This window comes from Anarrhichthys ocellatus, unplaced genomic scaffold, assembly GCF_004355925.1.
Source record: "Anarrhichthys ocellatus isolate YVR2014 unplaced genomic scaffold, GSC_Weel_1.0 scaffold2, whole genome shotgun sequence".
NCBI classification, from domain to species: domain Eukaryota; kingdom Metazoa; phylum Chordata; class Actinopteri; order Perciformes; family Anarhichadidae; genus Anarrhichthys; species Anarrhichthys ocellatus.
Window position 1 is genome coordinate 10,304,384 of NW_022280032.1, and position 17,646 is coordinate 10,322,029.

Genomic DNA, 17,646 nt, shown 5'->3' on the forward strand with positions numbered 1-17,646 from the left:
TGGCTACATGGCTCGGTGGCCCCCACAAGCAGAGACGCACTTAAAGAACACACAAGCCTGCATATGTCACTCTACCGATGGCTTTTCGTGTGACAAGGTGAATTATTCATGCCTCCAGAGCAGGGGGAATACATCACTACTTATACTGCTGCTTCAAAGTTCTGCTTTTTATGAGCAGCCTTATTCATATATATATATATATATATATATATATATATATAAACAAAAGCTGGTGTGCCGACAGTGAATCAGCAGTCTCCACCAACGCACAGGCCTCGGGTCGGGCTGCTTTTGTGCTCTGCCAATGCTTACATTAGCTTGAGAAAAGCTCAAGCTGCTCTAAATATTCTCCTTAACGCCATCCATCTTGGTGCGGAACTGAGTGGACGCATTCCAGGAACTGGACCACTGGCAAAGATCAACTCTGTGTGGAGGTTGTGTGGGATCTTGTTCCCCCGACAATATATACTTAAATATGGTATTAATTTTAAACTAAACCCTGAACTGAAGGATTTTTTTGCTGTTGCTTTTTCACAAAACGTTTCTTATAAGCAGCATCAAGGTTGTGGATTTTGCATTAGCAACATGCTTTTTCACCAAACACAGTCCTGCCCTGTTAACGTCGCTGTGAGTGTTCAAAGACGAATCATCTGTCACCCGCTTAATTTAATCTTCAGTCCTCATTCAATTATTCAATATAATATGCAAATGTTATCTACAATGACAAACAGATGCTAATTCTGTACATCAGAATAATTAAATTGCAAAGGAGCTGAGAGGAAAGCGCCGTAGACTGGAGGAAGACCCTTTAATTAGAAGTAAAAAAAAAGCTGGTAAGAGAGAATCAGTAATCAGCCTATAAATAGTGGTTATGGGGGTTGACTGTGACCGTGCGAACATAAATGACATATCGGAGGTTTGAGGCTGAAGCTGTGGCGGCTGCCTGTGTGGGTCAGGCTTAACATAATCAAAGCCCAGCCAACTGTAGCATGGCTAATCAGGGGCCCGGTAGACGGGCCATGCATGACAGCCAATTACACAGCAGCCAGGTCTGCTCCATCACATCCTGCTCACTTCCACAGAGCTCCTAAGTAGTTGTAACACCGGGACCAGCGTTACCAGGAAGGAACAATGGGTCACTCTGTGGTACAATAGACGACACACAGAACAAAAGCAAGAAGGTGCCAAGTCATGAATCTTTGAACAGGTGCTTTTTGTTACAATTACAAATCTACGACCCTTTTTTTGACAAATGATACACGAACAGGACAATCGTACGGTGATATTACCAGGCTCTTCTTAACTCAGCGGACAGCTTTTCACAACTGAAAGAATTAAATGGAAGTTGTGCTGAAACAATTAAACAATTGAAAATGAGTACATTGACAGAAAATGTACCAATTACAATTTTAGCAATTGATTAATTGTGTAAAGTATTTCTGAAACATTAAGTAGATTCATTTATTACTTGGTAAATAAAAAAATGAATAGATAACTATTTTGACAATTGATTACTTAATAATCCCTATTCTCATATTATGAGGATTCTATGCTCGATGTTTCCACATGTATCAGTAAACTGAGGATTTTAAGGTTTTAGACTGTTGATCGGATAAAACAAGATCAACTTAATTTATGGGGAATTAAAATTGACATTTGAAAACATTTCTTGAAACAAATAGCAGTCTCATATAAAGTGAAAACATTCATGATTTGGAGACATCGGAAATCAATGTTTTTTTAATTTCCCTAATCACCAACATATTTTGGTCATTAAGATGGGAATTTGTCATGATTGTTTTAGATTTTATTTAGAAAGCAATTATACAATCGCCACAAATTGGTAGATTGATAAATAACAAAAGCAATTGTAATTGTAAATTGTAGTTTGGTTTTGTTAAACTGAAGTAATTTCTGTGCAGTCAGTGCCGGTTTACCTGGTTGTCTGTGTGGTTAACGGTAAAGTATCCCACACAGACGATGACTTCGTGCAGAAGCTCTTCAGAGGAATGCTGGGTACAGTACCAGAGCAGGGAGCTGACGATGTGTCGGAAGGCCAGAGACAGGCCCTCGGCTCCTAGAACAGACTGACGGGTCAGACAACACATGTTAGTATGTTTACAGGAAATGAAGCATGAATTGTCTATGATTGTGATTACAAAGAGCTCAATAACAATACAAAGTAATGAATGACGATATGTGTTGCTGCTGGGAAAATACATAGTGTAAGAGTATAAGCAACTCAGGCGGGGTCCCACCATAAAACACCCCAATGCTGCTCAGAAATGAGATGCTAGGAGCAGCTTACAGACAGTATTTATTAAACATGTCAGTGTGACGGAGCACCAGAAGATCATCACTATTCCACTGGAAGTTTGGGTGTGTTAGCATTGTGACATCCATAAATGCAGTACCTGAGTATGCGTGCAGGCAAAGTGTTAAACTCACTGAACCATGTAAGCAGCTGTCGAATGGAACGGAAGCAAATTGTTATTCAGTAATAACGAAATAAATTTAGATTTAAAAAAAAAATCAACTCAACAAAACAGGAAAAACATCAAAAAAACAGTTCCTTCTTTCACTTTCTTTTTTTGGTAAATCTGATTTGTTGCTGCATATTTTGCCAAAATGCAACCACTGCATAACCCTGTTATTCATACTGCACTGAACCCTTTTGAAATGTCTTTCTAAACTAATTATTGGGAGCTGATGCGGCAGCAGAGAGCATTAACGGCCTGCACTCTAATCATCCACTCACAACACCTATTAGCCGGTGCTATGGAGGTAATGTGAAACACAAGGTGACTACGACCCCCGTCCAAAAGAAGAAACATTATTTAAAATGTTCATAAAACTCCGGCAGTGAAGTGCTTTCATTTCCAGCTGTTTTGAGTTGCTCGAGTGTGGCGGGTCAGTGAGAGGAAGCCGCTTCAATGTGATTACCACAAGACATTAAAATAATTAACAGCATTCTCGCTTGCTCTCGCGGCTCTCCGTCTACATGTTGACTGAGCTCAGTGAAGCTGTCGCCCCCTCCTCCTCAGAGTGGGTAATGTACGGCCCTGCATACAGTGATAATCACTCGTGCTCCATCCTAACTGCTGACCCACCGGGCTCGATTCAACCCCAACCACTGACCCGGGGTCAGAGGACAGCCGTGTTTATGTCCACAGGTCAGCTTTGTCCTGAGGAGAGTAACTCCTCTTCCAATGGCTCCTAACAAAGGAACTAGCATCTTTGATTTTTTATTAAATCAGGGGAGTATCATTTAAATATTTGGTGGAAATTTTACCACATGTGATGAGGGACAAGTCATTTAAATTGCTCTTTCTACGATTTATTCAAATACCAGTTTGTTAATGCAAAGGTACCAGCTTTTCCTTTAGCAATCCATGTACTGTGAATGTTATTCAATAAAATATATATATGGTATAATAATGTATTTACAATACAGAAAAATGCTCAAACAAACGTCAGATGCAGAACTGTAAAGATTTGTGAAAAGTGAAAACAGAATATTTTTGGATGATACCTGGAAGGCGGACAGGTCAAGCAGGGCAAAACTGTTGAGGAAGCGGATGCCTTGCAAAGCCACCTGGATGACCCCGGGGCCATAGGGCTCCTGACTCTGGGAAGAAGACTCTGGCGAGAAACTATGCAGCAGGATGCAATACAGCGTGTGCACCACTCCCACCAGGTCTGTGGACTGCAGCAGGGCCGTCAATCCAGTCGGGTCCTGGCGTTTATTGTCAAATATACTGGGAGCACTGGAGAGGAGGAGAGGGCGAGTGTGTGGTCAGCAAAACCAAAAATAAATGTGCATGCTCATAAATAAACACACACACATATATATATACCAGATACCAGGTTTTGTAGCATTTAGGTCTTTATTTGTGCCTTCATGCTGCTGGTATCATGCGAAAAAAAACAACCAAAACTGAACTTCAGACTGTTCACTCACTGGGACATCCCAAGACTACGGACACATACAGTCTAGACCTCGGCGGCTTCTAGATTTACTCCCCAGACAAGGGCTTAGAGATGACTTTCCCTTCAGATAAGAGACGCTACCCTGTTCGTACTACCTGACTTAACTGACTGCTGCGAGTGGAAGAGCACAGACTTTAACATGTGGAGCATAAGATGAAGCTGTGATCCAACATATCAAGATGCCTGTTTATTTATGGAATAACAGTTTTGCAGTCTTTATATGTGAGGAGCTTTTTAACTTCACTAGTAAAATTCACTGCCAGCCAGTTTGGGTGTAGCTGAAGAGTGGGACATTCAAGATTCAAGATAGCCTCTTCCGCTCCCTCCTCCAGCTACAGTAAACATAGTAATGCCATGACGTGAAGCTCATGGCAGCTACTTCAAGCTGGTGGATTGCACAGAGCTGCCTGACAAGGTGCTGAGTGCTCCAACTCATTTAATCAAGGCCTGCTTAAAAGGATTCAAGGCGATATGTTTGTTTGGTTTCAACAAGATGCCACCTTGTTGGTTAAGGGATCGGTAACACCATCCTGTTATTGAACATTACATTTAACACCAAAGCCAGAAACAACGCTGCTTTGAAAACAGGAGGTACATTAAATAAAAGCTTCACAGGATGGAGAAAAGGCCTCAGTCTAGAAACCATTTCTTAAAGAAAATTTGTCATGCTAGGAGCTTCAAAAGATAGAATCTAATCATAGAAAATGAACAATTACAACATTTTACCGAGATGAAATATGTATTATCTAATCATATCAGCACCTGCAGGATCAACTACACTCAACATGACTGCATTGTTTTGACATAAAAACCCTGCAATGATAAAGAAAAAGAGAGAAATGAATGCTTCAGTGTTATTCATTCTCTCCAGTATCAACGCGGACGACTCTGGTGAAAACCCTCGGCTAGTCCAGACAGACAATTTAAGACTACCGCAGCAGCACCGGCTATGATTTGCAGCCATGTAGAAAGGAGGGGGTGTGACCTCTGGATGGAACCTACAGCGCATGCTGATACTTGATGTTAGCCAACAGGCTCTGCGTGAAATATGCTGCGAGGCAAGAACACAGCCTTCCTAATGCCATTATAATCCCCTGACACAGCAACTGGCATGGCCAAAATATTCTTCGAGCCGATTGAGCATTCTTATACACACGGAGAATCTTGGCAGAACGGCGCTCGCTGGCTGCCGTATTGATCATAACACGGGTCTCATTAAACCTGCAAAGTCTGACACGATGTTTTCTCACAGATATTCAGTGACAAAACCGCCGTAGCCATCTTTCTGCTTTGCTGGTGTGAAGCAGCTGGTCATTGTTACTGCAGCACCTTGCAGCTGGCAAGGTGCTGCAGCACACTGGGCGACACTTCAAACGCAATGAGAAGATCATGGCGTAATGTGCTGCCAAGTGGTGCAGTAGTTATGAAAAGGAAACCTAATTGGCTGGATTGATACCTTGATTCTGCATCGACAATTACAATGCATAAAGCTTATTGCAATTGCAATTGCAATGCACAACATCAAAGCATATCTCCTTGCTACCGTGGTTTAGCATTTCCTTTTAAGTGAGGAATTTGGATACTGGCGTCCCTTGGTGTGACTGTGTGCGTGGCCTCTGTCAGCGGTGCCGCTGAACCTCTCTGTGTGGAGGTCACTGTAGCACACGTTGTGTGGGCTCCCCCCACGCTGCAGGCTAAGGTTTATGGTGAGTGACAGAGCACTGGGTCAAGTAGATGCCTATCTCTATGTGCAGTAACGACAGCTTAGCCAGCTAGCTGGCTGGAGGAAACGACCTGCTGGCTGATTGCAGAGGAACCACAGGCTTTGTTTGAGTAACCGGGATTCCCGTCGTTATGGATCCTCGTGACATTAAAGAACTGACGGTGACTCAGTCTCCGCCATTAGACGCACGGAGAAAAGTGAGTGTGTGTGTGTTTGTCAGAGGACGATCAATAGATCACACAGACGTTTAAACGTGTGTAAGAGAAATGCTCACCGTCCGGTTACGACAAAACACAGCTTACACATGCTGTGCAGCAGAGCCGAGGCTTGCTGGAGGAAAGCAGACATCTTGGGCAGCTCGTCTACAGGACCTTGGATCGACAAGAAGCACCCGTACAGCTTGTCGATCAGACCCATGTTCACTACATAGCTGAAAGAAACACACAAGAGAGGAAAAAAAACACGCTGTGGTTAATATCATCTTCCCCAAATGCACTATGGTAGACTTCCTTTGAAAAAAAAGCTCATCTCACACAGGCAAACAAAGGCCTTTACTGTGCATACTTCCACAGCACTGCAGCTGAAAACGGACACCTCACCTAAGCCCTCCACCCCTGCTATTACTGCGATATCTCCAATTTGTCTTTGCCAATGACAGGTCTCGTGATCATGTTCCCTGTACTCTTTCAGCCACAAATCACTGCTAATAGTGTCATTAGAGGGCTGTTGTGGCCCCTGTGCCAGCCCAGCTCTGGGGCCCTTGACACAGTGTGCTAACCTGGGGCCGTCTTCTCACAGCTCCGGTATGCTTGGACCTTCGGGCTCTGCTCAGGCACCAACAGCTTACAGAAATCGACACAGCACTACAGCTGCCAATCAAGGCTTTCTAGGAGCCGCCGTGGCCGCTGTGAAGCCACGGCTCCTCATCTAATCACCGTCTTGACTCTTCGCTTCTTTCGCATACCTTTTTTTGTTAGAACTGTCACTCATTGAGTTTCCTCTCAAAACAGGTGATTATGACCGTTTTCAACCTCCACTCCAGGTCATCTGACACTTGAACCGAGCCCCATTGTTTTGACTTGATCCTCTTCCACAGCTTTACGTGGGTTGAAAGGATCTTTCCTCACACCGACTGCTTTTGTGCGACGCCTGCTCTCTGTTTGACAACCTGCCCGGTGGTCGAACTTGCCGCTCGGCGCCTCAGCATTTACAACAATGATGGGGAACTAAAAGCACTGAAAGTCAAACTGAGGAACTGGTAATAAGAGGAAAGGAAATGGCGATGTCCTCTCTGTGTGATGTATGGGTTTGCATAATGGGAGAGTGTTGCAAAAGCCAAAAATGTTTTGATCTTTTGTCCTCACTAGCATATACATTATACAAGGCAGTTGATGTAAATCTCGTGCTCGTACTTGGGATTACCAGTCTGACGACACCATTTTTCTCAGGCCCTCCCCTGTCTCCAGGGTTACGACTGGGTCAGTGGATGAGAGTGGTGGGCCTGTGCAGCTGCTCCGACCAGATGAATCATGGCTTGTGGGAGTGGTGGTGGAAAGACTGCACTCTTCCATGAGGCTTCATCAGGCCGGGCCTGCCTTTCCTCACAGCCCACATTTCTCCAACGCGGCCCCAACTCCTACAGCCCAGACCCACATGGCTGGAGCTCCAACGCCAGGTTCAAGGAGGCCTTTCAAAGCTGTGGAAGTGCTCTTTGTTTATGCTACTTTGTGTGCCCCCCCCCCCCCAAGCTGGAAGGATGCCAGAATACACCCTCATTCTCACACTACTCCCATTCTAACAAGACACCAGGTTGGATCATTTCCAAAGAGATCTGACATTTTGTCAGCCAATTCTTTACATAAGGCATGATGAGGAAATCAGAGGTTGACCAACTCTCAACCCAGTGAAGAGGAGTGAAGGAGGGATGTACTAAAGAAGGTAAAAAGGTTGGGAAATGAGGGAAAACAAGGTGCCATGTAGGAGGAGGAGAAGCAGCGTCAGTAGTACAGAGCGTAGGAAGGAAAATACCTGATTAGGTCTTGTGTGCGAGTGTTGAAGGACTCTGTGGCAGAGCTCTTGACCTTGGCATCTGGGGAGGAAATCCATGTGTTTTCACCTTGTCCAGACTCAGAGATATGCGGCCACAGGGACCCGAGGATGGTAGCGATGGTCTGCAACAATCCCGTCGTCAAACCCTCAAAGACTTGTTTGTTCACACTGCGCCCGAAAATAGATTTGTCCTCATCTGGGACATATAGCTGCAAGAATAGAAAGGAAAATAATAAGGAAAATAATAATTAAAACTGTGTTCTTTGATAGATTTGATAACATTTAATGCAGAGGCTAATGTTAAATGACCGTTTTTTGTTTAGCAAAAGGATTTTCCCACATTGTTAGCCCATTACACGGTTTAGTGAGAATATTCACTAGTTTAAGGCCAAAAAGTAGCAGAACACACTCGTTATTTGTAGTAGCTACAGTAAAAGGCATACAGTAGCCGTTTAAGGCCTTTCCTCGGCCACACAAATGACAGAAAAGCCGGGGTACACGAGTAAAGATGTACCAAGAACAAGCTACACGGTGACAAGATAAAGCTCGTATAAAAAGGCTCTACAACTAAATTAAATAGTGTAGTCAGCCGAGCATTTCTCGTTTCATTTGCATTTCCAGACAAACTTGATAAAACACACAAGCAGAGGGCCCTGTTAAAATATAGTGCTACTGCGTAACATGGAAAAGCTTGCATAGGTAAAAGTTTCTCATTTGCTCTAATGGTTGGGTGCATGCTGACAGCAAAGGTAAATCCACCGACATTCTCCACAAATCTAATTAAAAGGGTACATGCTCATATGGCAGTGCAACCCCCACTGCTTTACTCTATTGCTTACACACACGCATACCAGAACATAGACATACACATGAACACACACTCAGTCAAGCAACGAAAATACAAAAATAACAAAATTAAAGCTGTGCGGAATTTGAAAACTTTATTGTCTCACTTGTAAATTTAATTACAATGTATCAAAGCATGAATAGCCTAATTCTTAATCTGCAGTGGACACATGGAGAACAGTTAGTGTGTCTCCTGCAGTGCTGTTGGATATGTCAGTCAGCAGAGCAGCTGCTGGGATATGTTTTATATAAACTGAACCAAACTAATCTCTCCCTGTGTGCCCTAAGGAAATATGACTTCTTTGGATTGGAACTCACTCACAGGAGGAGGAAGCCCCAGAAGAGTTCATGCATGTACCACAACCCTGTGCCTGTGCCTTGTCCTGTCTGTGTTGTGAGCGTAGGCGGCCCCAGCGAGCCGCCACCGTTAGATGTTTGGAGTGGGCTGATGTTTACAGTCCTTCTTACAGAGTGCTGAAGGATATGGGGCTGACATGTCGCCGCAATGCAGCCTGCCTGCCTGCGCTCTCACATTCCCCTCAGTCAGGAGGAGGCATCTGTGGAGAGGCTGGGCAAATGCTTTGTTACTCGCTAGCTAGATTGTGTCTTGCTCTGTCTTTCATTAACACTGTGGCAGGAACCGACACTAGCAAAGAAGGCAGCGGTCAAAGCACTGTATACAAACAGATTAACGTAAAGAAAACAAGGAAGGTTTAATAAAAAGGCTAAATGAATGTGTGGCTTCGCTACAAATACTTGATCACGCTTTGTATGCCCTGTATCTAAACCTATCCAACACCTTCTTCACAGTTACAGATAGCAAATTAGGTGGGAGGTAATCGCAATGTGCTGGGACGCATAACACTTACTGTTAGCTGATGCAGCAGCAGGTCCATGAGGAGAGCTATCTTGTTGCTAAACAGCACATATGAGCAGCTGGGGGGGCAGCAGGAACATGCCAGGTAGTAGGTGTTTACAGCAGCACAGAGGGACCTAACACAGAAAGATGACAAATGGTTACTGATCACAAGTAAAAAAAAAAAAAAAAAAAAACCACACCTCAAGGCAGGCTGCTACTCCCCTTGCAATCCGTTAAAGTAACCTCATTACTGGGATGTAAATGTCTCGCCCTGGGCACTGACAAGACTATCTGCAGTCATCAGGAAACCAAACACACTCTTCTGTATTTGTGGTTCCTTAAGGGGGCAGTTTGTCTTCACAAGTCAAAAGCATATCTCACTGACGGCGCGAGTAAGGAAGCCGATTTGCGGAATAAAACACTCATATCAGCTACTTATGTGGAGACTCCCCCCCCCCCCACCACAGCCACCTTCAGAGGAGCTGAGCGCAATCTCGGTCCCATCTTGGCTGAGATAGCTCAGCATTTCCGCCGGAGAGATAACACCACTCCTCTCAGCAGCTCCTCAGCATGCCTCTGTTCCAACACAAGCCTCCCCAGAAGATTAATGCTTCAGATAACTGGCCATCGTTCTGCTGTGACTGCTACTCCCCCCTCGCCTCCCGTTTCATCAGTTAATATTTTCTGACAACTGTATATTTTAGCCATTGGCAGAATGGCGTGTCCTATCTGCTCGCTGGAGGAAAGGAATCTGCCTCTCCAGTGCCTAAAGTAGGCCATGTTTATTTCAACTCGTAAACATTTTGATATCTACCGAAACCTTCACATCTGCTGCACGTTTTCGGTCAAACCACGCTGGCATGGGAAAGGAGAATAGATTAGGCGGAGGCAGACCCGGGTCTGTCGATAACTTCCTCCACTCTTTGCTCTGCATTCAGTCGTTCTGCTGCATCATTATTGACATTGCAGAGTACAGCTGTCAGACGTGGAACATGGTGTTAATGTGAGAAGCACTATATTCTAGTGATCGGATAGCGTCCAAATCTCACATCAAAGCTCACTTCCGTCAACCTGAAAACAATAACAGAGCAAAGGCCTCTTGCAAGTTGTTAATGTCCTACATGGCAGCTATATTGACAGTAATTTTATTAAAGCATAAAGACAGTGGAAAAAGTTAAACCGTAACGCTTAAGTGCACTGATTGAGCAGTCTGTGTGGAGCAAGAGGTGAGGTAACATGAGATCCCAACCAAACTGTGCCGTTTCCAGCCATGCGGCATCAGGACTCTCCATTTCCAGTGAACACGGGACGAAGATCAGCTTCTATGCAAATACCAAGATGGCAACTCATCTGCTTTCTCCTCAAATACCGTTTTATAATTTAATGTTTCAAATAGCTTATGAAATTCAAGCTGTGGTAGATGACACGTACATTTTATAAAAAGGACAAGAGCTACTTTAGTACGTTAAGTCACTGTCCTGGTATTTAAGATCATGTGCCTGGTGAGTAAAGCAGAGCACAATAGTAGGGATATCATATGACCTATCAGAGATAAAAATGACTAGGCAGGACTGACTTGATTACTGTCAAAGAGCTGTTTTCTGAACAGCCAGATAGAGTTCATCTTGCTCAATGGTAGTAGTCGGGTTACACCGGAGACAACTGAGATTTGATGCTCTCTTCCTTATGAATGTTTGTTGTACGTAAAGTATACCTGGGAAGCAGTACTGTCACCGTTTCTTTTAGAACAGCTTCAACCCTTCTTGGATTGTTGCCGTGCTAGCCGCTATGATGGGATATTCAATCGTTCATTCCAGAAGAAATGAAGAGAGCAATAATCTACTTTGAACTCTGAACTTCTCGTAAAGATTTGGAGAAGTTTTCGATCAGCTGACCCGAGAGGCAAAGCACTCTTTCGTGACTCAATAAAGTCCAACATGCCCAAAAAACATTTATCTCAAAAAAAAAAAATGCTAAAAATGTACGAACAAAGAGTCAAGGACAACTCATATCAAAACGTATTGTTTGTTACATTTGATACAGGCAGTTTCCACATGGCAACTTCACCAAAACCTATAATGAAATGATGTGACAAGTGTGTGAAGCCACTTGCAACTGTCGCTCTATCTACGTCAGACACCTTTTGACCACATTTTTCAAATGCAGTTTGTTACGGTTCGGCAAATGATGCAATGATTCCCGAGACTGGTCGCCTTGTCTCATACTACTTCAGAGTATAAACAGGGAACTCTGAAAGCTCAGCTTTATCACAAAAAAAGGACAAATAAGAAAGTAGTAGTACACACCAGTGATATTAAGGCTTTGAATTTAAACTCAAGGCATGGCTTTATTGTCTCTCTACAAACTGACAAGTATATTCTAATTAAACCACTTGACTTCTGTCACGACAGACCGGACCTTCTGGCTTCACAATCGACTCACTCAACTGCTCATGTAATGAGCATAGCATTGCTTTGAAGCACAACTAATCAGGCTTGTCTTTGGTCGTCTCTGAACAAATGAGGAGGCTGTCAGAGGCATGTCTGAGTTATGCCCTTACACCAGCTCGTACAATGAACCATCACAGTGATCTGTATTTGGTTTCCTCCCACCTAATTGAGCTTGATGAGCACGACACCTGATAGTCCGCCCTCTCTGAGATTCTCGCTATCTCAATCCCCCCCCCAATGACAGCTCCAGTCAAAGATTTTGTAAAACAATTTGGTAAAGTGCCACACCACCCTGTCTCACGTTGCACAAAAACTTTGGAGGGACCGATGTGTGCCAGTCCATCTGAGCAGGCAACATTCCTCCACCTACACCGCTACGGGTTTTCATTACTCTGAGAGATTGTGCTTCCTCCCAAAATGACCACAACCACAATCCATTCAGTGCATTATCACTCTTAGAACAATTCTGCTTTGAAGTTGGACTTAAGAATGGAAGTGAGATGCGAATAATGAGCGATGCAATCCGCCCATCTGCACCAACCAGCTTAAACTCACACAGCCAGGGAATAACAATTTACCTGCAAAGCTATTCAGATCCATAGAGACATGCGGCCAAGAGGTAGAGGGACGGAGCACATCTGATCCTGTCTCGCCCCTCTGCAGCCCTCTGGGGGCTCTGCCTGGGTGGCCAACAGGCCCATGCATGATAAGGTGGAGGCTTGGGTGTAGGGGATTAGGTGTGCAACTGACTCTGAATTTAAACCCTCATATTCAAATATCACTTTATCAATTTTAGTAAAAGGTTGATAGACACCGCTAGAAAAAAAAAAGACAAATAAGAAACTATTCCAGACGGTCATTATTTGTCCACAACAGGACTCGGAAAGCCTTTCACAGCCTGGTTAACTCTCCAGCATACATCAGAAGTAAAACATATAAACATTGTCCTCACAGAGAGACGTATGGTTAAGTCATTCATTATAGTAAATGGCCAACTCTCAACTCAGTTGACAACAGGACAACAAGCATGTAAAAGGGTCTTTATGCTTTTTGTCACTGCCTTCACTTATCAAGCCGGAGATCTGTGCTCCTCAACCCGAGTCTCACATTTCTCGCCCTCTCTGTGCGTTTCCTATGTGCGCAGCCAAGCCTGACCGGAGCGACGCTGCAGAAATCGGACCAACTTCCAGATCAGGTTGAGTCCCTTCTTCTTAAACAGGGTAAATTTGTGTTCAGGGGAAGAAAAAGAATCCTAAGCCAAAACAAAAGGTGAGGAGGCAAATCCATTTCCTTGTGCTGTCAAACAATCCCTTCATTCACTTCTATCTAAATGACATTTAATTTGATTCTGCTGTTGACTCTCCGATACCCTGAGTGCTTCCAAGACATCTACTCTTGCTGTCGTGCCACACTGGCCAGGTATGAAATCTGATGAGCCGTCACACGGGAGCAAAAGTGTGTGCACAAACACACACACACCCTCACAAATGGTGGAAAACATCCTGAAATAAAACCACAGGTAGCAGGTCTGATTTCACAGGATACGCCAGGTCATGTGAGACAGTTGTGGAAATACAAATTGGGTTAACACGCAATGTCCAAAGACTCCTAAACCCTTCACTTCCTGTTCAAGTTACCCTCATAGCTCTGCTCTTCTTTTTTAAAATCATTGGAAACCGTCAACAGACAGTGCAACCAAAACATTACTTTTGAATTAGATTTTAGCTCCCCATATTATCATTATTATTATAATAGGCGTTGGTTCTGTTCCGTTAGGTGTTTGGTGTTTAAAAGCATAAGTTGTGTTGGGTCTAGTGCTGATACCATTTACAAACAACACAGAGGTCTTCTCTTCAGTGACCCCTATTGGAAGCCAAATAAAGATACTAGACTACTATCTTTGACACTGGGTTTGGGTTTAACTAGCTAATAGAACTAATATGCAGTTTTCATAACAGAAAGACAAAAAGGACTCTTCCATCGAAGCCAACTACTGAAACGCAAACAACAGTTGGTCCCTTTATTTATTTTGTCCTTACTAGTTAAACAGTCTGGGGACAAAACAGCTCCAACTACATAATAGTGATTATATACTGAATATCCCTGGTACAAATGCTGGTACATATGACGGGTATACTGGGTACTTCACACAGTACAACATTAAATATATAGTTTATTAATCAAAGTATTGTTTTCAGCTCTGGTGTTAAGGTGACTTCAATGTAAAATAATAGCTGATTAAAATGGGAGTATTTACCGATTATTTTAGACTTCTATTTCTTTGTGAAAGTAATACGCAGATTGATTGTTAGTCGCAGCCCTAATTGGTCTTACTAAGAGACAGATATATGTTGAACAATAGCGTGATTTAAGCATATTAAAGCCCGTGAATATCAATCCCCAAGAACAATAATGAGCCTAATGAAAAGCTAATAAACTAATAAAATGAATGTGAAGTGATATTCATTTCGTTGCATGCAAACGTTTTGGATGTCATTGTGCGTTTTGTGAGGCATCATCTCGCCAGCAGAAGCTCAACTCTGATCGAGACATTCCAGTGACCACAGGGTTACACCAGGACATTAGCGGAGCCTCGCAGAGGAATTAGCTCATTAATGTAATGGTAACAATATGGAATCAGCCTCCCCGGGGAGAGATATGGCAGGAGCATCTCCGCAGCTGCCTTTTTTTGTAAATCACTCAGCTTATCTGGTAGGAGGAGGTGATCAATACGGCAGCATCGCTGTAAACAGATAATGTAGCGTACTCTGGGGCGAGCGTCTACATAGCAGCCCATTAGGCCACACAGCCATCCAGATGATTGATAGTGATAAGTAGACAGTCGGGCTGCGTCCTTGTGTTGCATCTCGTCACCCACTCCCAAACACGCTGACCCGATTGAGGTGCATCACGAGGTTTTGAAGGGTGACCCTCTCCTGCTGTTTACAAGGTTTACAAAACATGAAAAAAAAAAAAAAAATAGAGATTTGTTTGGATTCATAAAAATAAAGAGCCTTTTTATGTACACACAGTAGTAGCCTATCGCTGTAATGTAATAACAAAGCTAATTCATCATGGTAGAAGCCGTTTCAATCTACGCTACAGAACATCTTGCGTACAATATATACGTAGTGAGGATGAATGTCTCCACGGTTGCTGGATTGATGTGTTCATCGAGGGCTTATCACCGGTTTAGCTCTCGGCTCTCAGCTGGCAAACTCTCAAGGGTCCGGCAGTATTAGCAGCACAGGGGGAAGTGACAGGCAAGCCGGTGAACTGAGGTATTAAGCTTGATTCCAAACAAGCTACTGAAATAACCTATTAGGCCTCGAATATACCGTAGTGCGACTACTGCTAATCTCATGCTTGTGTAAAACTCCTCTGCAGAGAAACCCGTTTAGCCATTAGGGAAAGGTTCAGTTCAAGACCATACTTTTAGAATTATCTATAACTAGTGTGATAGCAACACAATGGACTAATCTTCACCTCCTGTTCCTTCACCGCGGCGTGTCAAGAAGATGTCTTAAAAGCCGAGGAGGTATCGTGTGCACTTAAGCTAACAACAGCGTCATGCACGGATGTGCAAACAAACGCTTTGTGCAAGAAGACAGTCTTTCCATTTAAGATAATAACATTTCTTTAAATTCAAAAGTCTGCTCGAAATTCCCCCAGATTACAATGATTGAGGAAGAGAGAGTAGAAGAAAATCAATATACATGTGATGCCCTTTAAAAGCCTTATAAATATAAGAAGCATTTGTCCATTAGCAGAGATTCAGAGACCAGTAAATGCTAATGAATGGGAGTGCAAGGCCATTCGAGTCCATTACAGAGTCCCACTAGTGAGTACGGCAGCCTCTCTGAGGTTATCTACTGGCAGGCCATGCAAACACCAGACCCACAACTCAAAAATACTCTGCACTCTAAATGATGGATAGGACACGTGTGCTTTTTGTGTTTCGAGAGAAAAGAATGAGCACAAAGTGATTACGGAAATGGAAACGCTCTCAATTTCTCGAACGCTGTTCCTCGTTTATACATTTTGAGGATATTTACTGAGACGAAACAGTTCATAAACAATGATAAAGTTGGTTCGTTGAGAATAGCTTACTCACTTTGGGCAATTGCGAAAAAAATACAAAGAGAGAGGAAATAAAGAAGTCTGTTGTCAGTAGGGTCAGACTGTGACAGCTGTTTGAGGCCTTGTGAATAAAGAAGAGTAGACAGACATCAAGCAGTATGTCGTTCTTTACCTTTTGTAAACACAATCAGAAACGCAATAATACAAATCTGATAATTCTTTATTATTTCAACACAAAGAGCTTTCAGTGTATTTGTACACGGCCAAAGAGAAATGTAAATATGCGTTTATCTAGATATCATATATTAATACTATATTTGATGAGATAAACACCATGGAGCAACATTTATGTGATAATAAATGTGTATTTTCAGTGGGGTCGTGCTGTTCATTATAGATCGTTCACAGGGAATATCTATCATTGCAGAAAATCCCTCCACACCTGTTCCCATCCTGACAATGAACCTAAATTTAGACTTACACCTAGTCAGCGAGCTCACGTCCACGCATGGCTAATGTCATCTAAAGAACAACTGGTCAGAGAGTTTCAGAAATCAAACTGTTCCCATTATAAGCTAAAGAGACAGCTCACCCTGCTGGCTTGAAACACAAACTTGATTAAGTCACGATAACAAACTTGAGCGTATCGCAATCATTTTTTGTTGTTTTTGAGTTGTGTGTTAAAATCACGGAAAAATACCCGAGCACACCATTTACTTTTATACATTCAAAGTGTATGATGATGTTAATTGAAATCCAAGTATTTCAATTTGGTAACTGTACTCACTTGAGAGGAATACGAGGAACTGCAGTGGGAGTGGAAGCAGCGGCAACGACCTGCAGAATTTGTTCCAGAGCCGACAGGCCGCCGCCTACTTGGAAGGCCACTTGGTCTGCATTGTTCTGTTGAGGCAAGGACAGAGAGGGAGAGGGAGAGAGGGAGAGAGAGAGAGGGAGAGAGAGAGAGGGTGAAACAGAGGTACAGTGAAAGGACAACAAGCCACAGGCTGGACAGGGGATTACATGGCTCTCACCAGAGAGGGAACCGCTCTTTCTCCAACAGGGGCGAGGGATTGAAATCTGAAACAAAGTGATCCCAAAAGTATTCCTGTTTAATCTCAAAAGTGCACAACCCGACTGCACCCTACAACAGTCAAGTTTCTGTGGACGGTAAATGCTCTGCAGGCTCCAGTTAGCACCGGGGTGGTCTCAACGGATCACCACAGACCGAGAAAACGTCACTTGGCCAAACAAAGAAGGGGGCAGCTACAGAACTACAATCAAGACAATCGATCTGTTAGGATAGTGTACTGAAAAAAACGTTCTTATCATAGTCACACCTAAGTTGAGAATGCATTAGATGTACTGAGGTAATAAAGATGCAGCATTTACATTATTTCACCTATTGCGTCAGCATTTACAGGGATTAAAGAGTGACGTAATCCTGTTAACACACTTTTCTTTAACCTTCAACACGATCCTGCCTCACTCGCGTGCAAAGAAGCTGCTCCAACACTTCTAGTTACTTTAGATCTAAAAGTGTTGCACTGATAGCGGACTTTTGTTTACAACATCATTTCAGTGTGTTTGACTAAATGGTACAATGCTTCGGCTCTAATGGCCTGTCACAAGATCTTCCTTCCTCTAAA

General features: G+C 43.3%; 1 protein-coding gene across 3 annotated transcripts in view; it reads right to left on the minus strand.

Moving 5' to 3' along the window:
• Positions 1–17,646, minus strand: part of scaper (S-phase cyclin A-associated protein in the ER) — a 53,340-nt gene that overhangs the window by 5,849 nt on the left and 29,845 nt on the right. For all 3 annotated transcript variants that reach the window (XM_031858306.1, XM_031858287.1, XM_031858297.1), the window contains 6 exons: positions 16,785–16,900; positions 9,478–9,601; positions 7,742–7,971; positions 5,988–6,143; positions 3,533–3,767; positions 1,938–2,087 (listed from right to left, as the gene is read on the minus strand). In XM_031858306.1, the coding sequence (XP_031714166.1) occupies positions 1,938–2,087; positions 3,533–3,767; positions 5,988–6,143; positions 7,742–7,971; positions 9,478–9,601; positions 16,785–16,900 (1,011 nt within the window). The remainder of the gene's footprint in view (positions 1–1,937; positions 2,088–3,532; positions 3,768–5,987; positions 6,144–7,741; positions 7,972–9,477; positions 9,602–16,784; positions 16,901–17,646) is intronic.